This window comes from Rhododendron vialii, chromosome 8a (genome assembly GCF_030253575.1).
Source record: "Rhododendron vialii isolate Sample 1 chromosome 8a, ASM3025357v1".
NCBI lineage: Eukaryota > Viridiplantae > Streptophyta > Magnoliopsida > Ericales > Ericaceae > Rhododendron > Rhododendron vialii.
Genome location: NC_080564.1, coordinates 9,905,629 through 9,915,608, shown reverse-complemented (window position 1 = coordinate 9,915,608; position 9,980 = coordinate 9,905,629). Strand labels below are relative to the sequence as shown.

At 37.4% G+C, this 9,980-nt stretch overlaps 1 protein-coding gene across 1 annotated transcript; it reads right to left on the bottom strand.

Annotated features, from left to right (window-relative positions):
- Positions 1–7,666: 7,666 nt before the first annotated feature.
- Positions 7,667–9,597, bottom strand: LOC131336177 (probable esterase D14L). Its single transcript, XM_058371913.1, has 2 exons — positions 9,174–9,597; positions 7,667–8,301 (listed from the first exon to the last, which is right to left on the bottom strand). The coding sequence occupies exons 1-2, from the start codon at positions 9,542–9,544 to the stop codon at positions 7,857–7,859; spliced, it is 816 nt and encodes a 271-aa protein (XP_058227896.1). The 5' UTR covers positions 9,545–9,597; the 3' UTR covers positions 7,667–7,856.
- Positions 9,598–9,980: the final 383 nt, after the last annotated feature.

Here is a 9,980-nt window from a genome sequence, read left to right as displayed (position 1 = left end):
ATCCTTGACCATTCTAAATCGATACTCTACGTCTCAATTTGTTTGTCCACTTTTTGATTTTTAACGTCCCAAAATGTTTGTCGGATGTGATTTCGTCTTGTTTAAGTTCCCTTAGTGCCCTCTCTATTTTAAAAAATAAGCATTGGAAAAATGAGACATTTGGGTTATTGAGGGAGTTTTTTGGGGTAATAAGTAGAGAAAAAGAAAAAAAGTAATAATTGAAAAAAAAAATTATAGGAGACCATGTATATAGAGAGATAGGGTTGAGTATAGAGAGATAGGGTTGAGTCTAAGATTCAAAGTGAACAAAGTCCAAAACTTTTTAAGAGTAATCATTTTGTTCCCTAAGTTAGAGTTTCAAAGTTAGACAAACAAATTGTTACAGAGAGAATATCCATTTGGTCTAATTTTGCATTTTTCGTCTATTTACTAAGAAAGTTATTTTTCATTTTATAATATCACATAAACTTTTGTTCTCAAATATAAATAATTATTAAATTAAAATAAATATTTTTCTAGGGACAATTATTATTATTTTTTTGTATTATGAAAAAGGGAAAAAGTAGGTTTTCCCCTAATATTTTGTCCATACATACACAATATATATGTTATGCACCTAATTGGCAACAAATCACTCTCATTAACTACTAGACTAAATGATGATAGTAAGCTTTAATGTCGAGCCCAGCAACGTAATAGTTGCCATCATTCTGAAAATAGATTGGGAATCCAAAATGAGACTAATGCCCCGTTCTGCTAATGTTCTTATTTTTTAAGTACTAATTTTTTGCTTTACGAGATAGATCATTCTTTTACCTTACATCACCTTTAATTCAAAGATAAGTACTTATTTCCAATTGCATATCTATTTGGAAAGTTTAGGATTGAATAGGTTTAATTGATAGATTACGAACGAAATAGAAATAAATTGAATAATTCAGGGGATAAAAGTAGAATTTAGCCTCTCTCTCTTTTCCCTGCTCTTTTACACGTGTCCACCGGTGCCTTACGCTTTCGTCGAGCCAAGTAGTAGTACTATTCACGAGTGAGTGCAATACGACGCCGTTCGCATCCCGAGTCGGGCGAGAAGTCAATGCCACGGATTCCTTTAACCCACGTTCACTAGTCTATCTACTTGTGGATAAAATCACTCCACTAATATTAACCTAACATGTGGCCTTTTTTACTTTCATTTCATTTCTTCATGAGATTATTATTTACGCACTCTTTCATTTCACTTTATTTATGTAAAATTACCAATTTATGTTCTCATGTTAAAGGTTACTATTTAACTTGATATGCACTCAGGCCCGTTCCAGAACACCTTCTTAAAAAATAAGTACTTATTTTATATTTTCAAATTTAAAAATAATGTAAATGAAAAATAATTTTTCAATTTTTTTTGCACTGTATTAAAGATCTCAATGAGATCTATCAAACAAGATCCATAGCGATGGGAAAATTATTTGCGAAAGCACGTGATTTTTGAGCTTGAAATTACTTTCTTAAAAAATAAGTACTTATTTATCGTTCCGGAACAGGGCCTCAGTCTAATTTTGGGTTCCCAGTCTATTTTCGAAATGATAGCGATTGTTACGTTGCTGGGATCGACATTTAAAAATATATATGCGAGTAGACAAAGGGTGTGTAAAAATAATTTTTGTAGCGAAACTCACTGATGTGTTTGAGAGTGTACAAGGCTCGAAAAAGGAATTGATATTGTTTTTTTTTCAATACAAAGAAAAGCAGAAATTTTTTAATTATAAATAAATTTCAAACCTCACTTCAAAATTCTATATCTGAAATGTTTTAATTTGTTCTTGAAAATAGGAAGCTTTTCTAGCTAGTTGTTTTGCTCCGTAGTTAGTTGAAGCAATAGGAGGAGCCGAGGAGGGATATATACTTTTTCAAGACACCGGCCACTTTAGGGCTACAATATATGACCATTACATGAAATTAATTCATTTTTCGTCCAACGCTTTGTTCTAAGAGCTAGTAAAATACTACTCCCTCCGTCCCTTTTTAAGTGTCCTGCTTCGTAACTCCAACTTATTAAAAAGACATCATCATTACACCTTTCACATCAACTTTTTCCTCCACTTTCCTTACTTACTCATCATCATTACACTTTTACTCACTAACTTTTCAAAATAAAATCTACTTTTAGTGACAAAATAGACAATACACCAACTTTTACCCCCCTAACTTTACAAAATGGACACTTATTAAGGGACGGCTCAAAATAAAATACTGGACACAAAAAAAAAGACGGAGGAAGTAGTTAATCTCTCCTTAGAGGTAGTTTTTATGACCCAAGGGAGCTTATCTGAATATCTCAAGTTTTATCCAACTTAACTCCTCCATGTTAGAGATTTCCCTAATAGTTGATGAACTGTTATATTTTGATCGAGGCAATAAAATACACTCTAACATTTTGACAAAAACAAAAACAAAAAACAAAAAAACTCCTCCATGTTATTGGGAGCTGATCACAACATATGATGCTATGTTTAGATTAGATGTGTAGGGCTTCTGTTTTTGTGTTTATAGTAAAATTGACTCATCCATGTCCCATTGTTTCATGCTTAATACTTCCTCCATCTCGATTTGTTTGTCCTGTTTTTTACTTTTTAAAAGCGTTTGACCTCTAAAAAAAATCGTAAATAATTTTTAATTCGTAATGTTTTTAATATGCAATATGGATTTTGTTTGGTAGACCTCAATTAGTTTTATTATACAAAATCATAAAAAATATTATAAAATGTAAGATATAAGTATATTTTTGAAAGACACAAATTTCGACAATTGGATAAACAAATGAGGACGGATAGAGTACAAACTTAAATTTAAAGCTAGTAAAACTCTATGCGCATTTCCTTTATATAAAAAGAAAAAGAAAAAAACCCTCTATCTGTGTGTTTATATCAGTGGTACAAATTCTTTTCTGTAACGATCCGCTCCATCTTTGTACAATATTATTCGCTTTGGACGCCCAAAGTCCATAAACTTCCCAATAGGGCACCCATCCCTGGACTACCCCAGGATGAGCACGCTTAACTGTGAAGTTCGTATGCGCTTTGACTCGCCCTCACGGGCTTAAAAAGGCATTGTACAAGTAGGAAGGATCTTTTCTTATAAACCATGACTTGTCCCCTCCCGTCCGGACGGAGCCTGCCATCCTGCAATACCGCCGGCCACCGGAAAGCGGGGTGTCACATTTTCGGTCACAAACATGTCCTTTTTTATTTGTTGCAACATTGTTCAACTAGCTCCATTTTTTGTCCTTATTCAATTTTTTTTGTATTTGTTAGTTTTTCGTCAATTTTTTGAAGATTATTGCTTCATCGTGACGAAAGGAATCTAAAAAGTAAAAAATTATGATCAAAACATAATTTTTTTGAATAAAGACAAAAATAAGCCAATAAGCCAATTTTTTCGTCTTTATTCAAAAAAAATTGAATTTCGATCGTAATTTTTTTACTTTTTAGAGCAAGTTTATCAGCTACTTCAAAGTAGCTTTATAGTTATTTTGGCTTACAAAAAGGGGGAAAATACCCCTGCAGCAGAGAAGGAAAACAAGGAGGTATTTTGCCTCCATCTACAGTTATAAGCTAAAAATGGCTTACAATTGTTTATAAGCAATCCATTTTTTTATTTGTTTTCTCTCTCTCTTTCACTCTCTCTCTCTCTTTATTAATATTATTTTAATAAAAAAATAGGTAAAATAGATTGTATTGGTATAGTGTTAAAAAAATATGTGTAGATAAAATGAAAAATATGCACTATTCAAGAGCTTTTTAGCAAATGACTGGTAAACTTGCTCTTAGATTCTTCTTGTCATGAAGAAGCAATAATTTCCAAAAAAATTGACAAAAAACTAACAAATGCGAAAAAAAATTAAATGAAAACAAAAAAATAAGTCAAGTAGCTTATTTAGCTGAACGAGATGGTTTTTTTTTTCCCCTTTATTGAAGATGGACGGTCTTTTCTAGAAGCCGTCGAAAAGAAATAGAGGAAAGAGTTAAAAATAAGACGGGAATGAGTGGAAAGTGTGGAGAAAATTTATTGTTTTTAATACTCCGTACTGTATTATGTTATTTTTTCCTCTCTTTCTTCCTAAACTAAACAAAACAAGGAAAGAAAAACTTTTTAAACTTCTTCTTCCCTTCTCTCGTTTTCCTCATGTTCCACACAAACCAGGACCAGGAGATTCAAGATAGGAAAATGAATTGTCTTAACCCAAAATCAAGTAGATGATGGTCAAGTATACGTCAATATAGAGCCGGCTATGAGCTAAAGTTTGTGTTGTGGCTGCTTTAGGCTTTCAAAAAATTCTGAATTAGTTATAACTTATAAGGGTCTCTCCTACTTTTTTATCCCTCATTATAGTCTAACAAAAGAGACCTCATTTTTAATTTTCGCTTGAAATCTCCGAAAAGTCTGGCCCGACTCTGCGTTAATCAATTCAACCGAGGCTATTGCTAATATTCGTATCGTAGCTACCCACTGCACACCCACCCACACCCACCGCATACCCCACCCACAGCACACGTGTGGGGCTCCCTCCGGGCTCTGCACGGATAATTCGAGCCGCTCAATAATTTTTTTTTAAAAAAATCGAGTGGGCCTTCGTAAAAATCGTCTCAATCTGATACGTGTAGGTGCTCGTTTCAATCTTCCATTCGTGAACAGCTCGGATCATCTGATTTTTGGAAGTTTGGATCGAGTACTTACACATATCGGATTGAGACGATTTTCACGTAGGGCCAACTTGGTTTTTAAAAAAACAATTATTGAACAACTTGGATCATCCGTGTGAGGTCCGGAGTGGGCCCCACATGTGGTGGGTGTATCATTGACGTAAATACTCCATTTACAGTGGTACTGTGCAAACACCCAATAATTTGAAGCTACGTGAACACACGTGGACATATATAGATGCTTCCCCCGCATTGCAAGCAAAGAAGAATTGGAGACTAGCTGAAGCTACGTGAACACACGTGATCAATTCTAAGGAAATTCCTTAGCATTGATCAGCTGAAGCTTTTCTGTGTGGAGCTAATTTTGCAGGCACATTTCGTAAAGAAAGCATGAAGTACTATCGGACTGATATCAGCCCCGTTTTGCCTTGGCCCGAAAGAGTCGAATCCTATAAAAACTCTACCACCGAGCCCGAGGTTATAGTTCAAGTGGTTGGAGGAACTAACATAATGTTACTTCTCTCCCACCGATTTAGAGTTCGATACTTGGGATCAAATAGTTGGGAGAGGAAACTCCAATTTAATTTACATTTCGATGGGGGCCGGTTTGGTGACAGAGCCTGCAAACGTGGTAACGGATCAATATTTTCTCTCCGACCGTAATTTCAGTCCGAACACTCTGAGTAAGGTTGGTTTGCCAGATGATCAGGGGGTCGCTATGCTAGTTAAATCCAGCCCACTCTTCAAACTAGCCAGCAAAAAAAAGGCTGCGATATACCTGTCCGAACATTCTGGTGAAATAGATTGTCATGTCTTCAGGATTTGGACGGAATTTGCCAAGTTCAAAAATAGGGGTAGTAGGGTCACACTGTGTATAACGAACCTCTTCTCATTCATTTGATTTGCCATCTGGTTTCAACATATTTCAACGTTCTCTTGGGATCTTACAAGCTCATAACCAAAACCAACCAAAACGGCCCAACCGAATTGAATAAATTCAATCAATGGGTGGGGGTTCTCTGCCAAATTGGTCGGTATCGATTATAGCCGTTTGGTGTGAAAAGTGGCAAAAAAAACCCACTGAACCAAATCAATATTATTCCTACTAATTAGAACAACTAGAAGTACTACAGGTATAGTAAGCTCCGTACAGCAGCCGCGTACAGATTTATTTTGTGCCCGTCTCAGGTTTTACAAAGATGATCGAAACCGCTCATTTTGTTCAAAATAAATTGTTTAGGGTTCATGTAAAAAATCATCTCAATCCGATACCGGTAAATGCGTTTACGAATCATCCAATTTTGCTTCAGAAATTCATGCCAAATTCTGAAGCAAAATTGTATGATTTGTAAACGTCTTTATTGATATCGGATTAAGATGATTTTTTACAAAGATCTTAAACAAAATATTTTGAACAACATGAGTGGCTCCGATCATCTTTGTGGAACCCGAAACAGGCACAAAATAGATCTATGTGCGGTTACTGTCCAAGGTTTGATGTACCCCTAGCATTTCTGTTAGAACAACCACGTCTTTGATAATAAAACAAATCAAAAAAGTCAATTGATTTATTTATTATCACCCCGTTGCTCTCATTATTACATAAACCGGATTTTATATATACTTCCATACGTACTAGAATAAAATTGGTCAAGGTTTGAAAGAGATGTATGTAACGGTCGCAATATCACACATGTAAAAGAAAAAAAAAACACTTCATTGTAAATTGGTATAAGAGCATCTCCAATTAAGTATGTCAAATTTTATGTCGCCAAAATAACGAATAAATTAACAAATAAGAGGAGCTTCAACTTTTGTGTCTTTTGGGAGAAATTCTCGTTATATTTGGCCTGAACTGCTTCTATGCCATTTTTAAAGACAAGGCAAGTACAGGTTGCTTTGAAGGAGGATAAGAGGGTAATTTCACATACCAACTCACCTAGGCAATTGCTAAGGCAAGTACAGGTTAACTATTGTGCTTTACTTGAATTTTTTTGACCACGTACCGTTTAATACATCAAAAAAAAGTTCAAAAGAATAATAAAAATATATATCATACATTACTATTTTGACACTTATTATTGGAAGGGGGAGAGCTTGAGGTCAAATTAGGCCCCTTTTCCACTAAAAAATTTACATTGTAATTTATTGATTTTTGTGAAATTATTCATATTAAACTAAAAAATTTTGTCAAAAAATAAGTTGTTTCCACTAAAATAAAACATTCAACACAAATTCTCTCACAAAAACCCAACACATTTTCTACAACTTTTAATTTAGTGGAAACAACTTGACTACAAATAGCTACTAGAAGTTGTAGCTCACTGAAAATGCCTCTGGCTCGATTGGATGCGGGATGAGTTTTAGGGGTATTATTTATAGATGGGAAATAAGATAATAGGGGGTGTTATTTATGGAGGGGGGATAAGCTTGGGTAAAAAATTTGGTTTGGATGAGGGATAAAATAGTACTTGATTTGGATGAGAGATAAAACGGAAGAATAAGGCTGTTTTGTAATTGAAATAGAGGGAAAGAGGGATAAAGAGGGGGATAAGCTATGCCCACCGCAAAACCCAACCATATTTTATGGCCCCAAAACCGGCTTAAGGCGGATTAAATCGGAGGGGTGCATTTTGTGCCATCCAAACCAAAGCAAGCGTGAGATTCTGTGCATATCCGGGCGGATAAGCTATGGTCCCTTGCTACAGCTGCATCCAATCGTAGTGGCTTACTGGCATACAGGGATTTCAACTTAAATTTGGCATCTCCGAATGTCAAATCAACGTTAGAGATAGCATTCCCCAGCTGCCTGTTACCTAACCGTCCAAAGTTGTACATGGTCCCCCCATGCATTGTCACATGGACTAGTTAATTTGCTTCCCATTTGGCCTTCCAGCTTCCACATCAAATTCATACAAGTTGGATTTGGACTAGACGGAGTCATGTGCTCAATTGACCACACAATATGGGAAAATATCACACAGATATAATCAAACTGAGAGTCTACGCACGGAATTTTAAAACATAACTTCGGACACAACTACGTCCGAAACTGTTCAATGCATGTGGAGCCTATGTGCATCGAACAATTCATAATAAGTGTTTTAAGGTTATGTGCATAGCATTGCTCTCAAAACCTCCAAAAAAAAAAAAAACTCAGACGGCAATATCATAACGTATATGCCGGAGGAGCACCGGAACCACCACATCTGGCGAGCTCAACTGCGGGAGGTGACCGTCGGTGGACATGACCTCGACGATCGACTCCCCGCCGAGGTTCTGGTGGAGGTACTCAGAAACCACCACCGGCACCGCCAGATCCTTCAGGCTCTGTATGATGTGGCACGGCACCATCACCTGGCACAACAGATTCCTGTAATCGCTCTGGAATATGGTCTGGCCCACTCTTAGGGCTATGTCCGGTCGCATGTTGAATAAGGTCCGGCTAAACTCCTGAACCGCCACCGAGTCCATGTCGCCGCCCACCGCCAACGGCGCGAATCCGGAGCACCACGCTTTGTAGTTCGAGGCCATCGCCTCGAATAGCTGGTCTAGGTCTTCTTGCTCAAATCCTCCGTAGTAATCCACGTCGTTCAAGTACCTAGAAATAAGAATTCACTACAATTAGTATTAGTAGTAGTAGTTTATTAATTTTCCTTTCAAAACACATTTCTAAGAGCGTAATTAATACCCCGTCTTTTGACATCTTCGCTAGCAAGATCTTCAACCTTCTCTAGATTTTTGGTTTCCGGATTGGATGTCATGGAAGAACTTTGCGGATCGCTTTGGATCGCTATATTCACCAAACGGAGGTGTACCATGTTACGGAACACATGTTTCAATTAGCAACTCGTTAGGGTACCAGCGTTCCTAGTAAGATGGATTCTACTACCATTAGATCCTAATCCCTAAGTGAAATCTAAACAAATTGTGTTCAGTTCAACTCGAACAAATTAATGCACTCAGAACCTAAAGAATAATCTAATAGAGTACTCATGAAGTTGAGCAATTCCAATTGAACTTGAAAACCAATTGAGTCCATATCCCGCAAACGGGCAAGTGGAATCAAACAGAGATTAAAAAAATCGAGCATTTCCATTTCTAGATCACTACATGGCGTTGCAGGAGTAGATAATTTCAGATTCAAACCACGCTTTAATCTAAAACTGAAACAAAATCAAGAGTGAACTCATCCTAAATACTGTATTTTTGGGCTAAAATACCGAAAATATCATTTAGACAATAGCGTAAACTCATCCTAAATGATATCAGATTAATGTAGTTTTTAGTGTGATTGACGAGTTCGAGCTCCAAAAAGTTAACATTTCCGGTGAATGAAACGACCCCGAAAGGGCCAAGAATGACCGGATGACTTTCCCGTCCAGTAGATGATCCAGCTCCTAATTTAGATTACAATCTATCATGAGCTCAATTGAATTGTCAGCTAATCGATGAATAAGAATAATGAATTACCTCGGAGAAGCAGAGATCATGATAATCTTGGAGAACAGATCAGGCCGATTCACGGACGCGATTGCACCAATCACAGCCGAGACAGAGTGCCCGACAAAGACGCACGACTCGACCCGGAGCTCTTCCAGCAGCGCGAGCACGTCGTACGCGTACCCCTCCAGCGTAGCGTACCGCTCGAAGTCGAAGTACTCCGGGTTGGTGGTGCCGGCGCCCATGTTGTCGAACAGGACCACGCGGTGGTCGTCGACGAGGTGGGGGACCAGGTGCTTCCACACCGACTGGTCGGTGCCGAAGCCGTGGGCAAGGACAATGGTAGGGCGGTCGCCCGGGCCCAGCACCTTGACGTTGTGAGCTTCTTCCACTATGCCCATTGCTGGTTGCGGTGTTTTCTGTTTTTCTGTGGTGGGGTGTGTGTGTTTTTGTGCTGTTTTTTTTGCTTTTATATGGCTTCTCTGCAATCCAGCAGAGATGCGATCCAAGTGATCACAACCATCGGATGGTATTTTTAATGGTTCAATTTTTTTTTCTTCATATTTTTACCAATAAGAATATACTTTTACCGATAAAAATATCATCAAATCTGAATCATTAATTATCAAGATGAACTATTCAAATTAAACTGTGCACACGCTTCTTTGCAAATCCTTCTGCTTGATGTTGGATGGGTAGTTGCCTAGTTGGGTTGCTGTTTTGGGATTTTTTTTTTGAGTGTTTTGTGGACTGCTTTTGTCCACGAGTACTGTGGGATACTGTTTGCAGATAAGATTATTTTTAGGCATGAGTGCAAGTTGGGGGATCGGGCGTGGG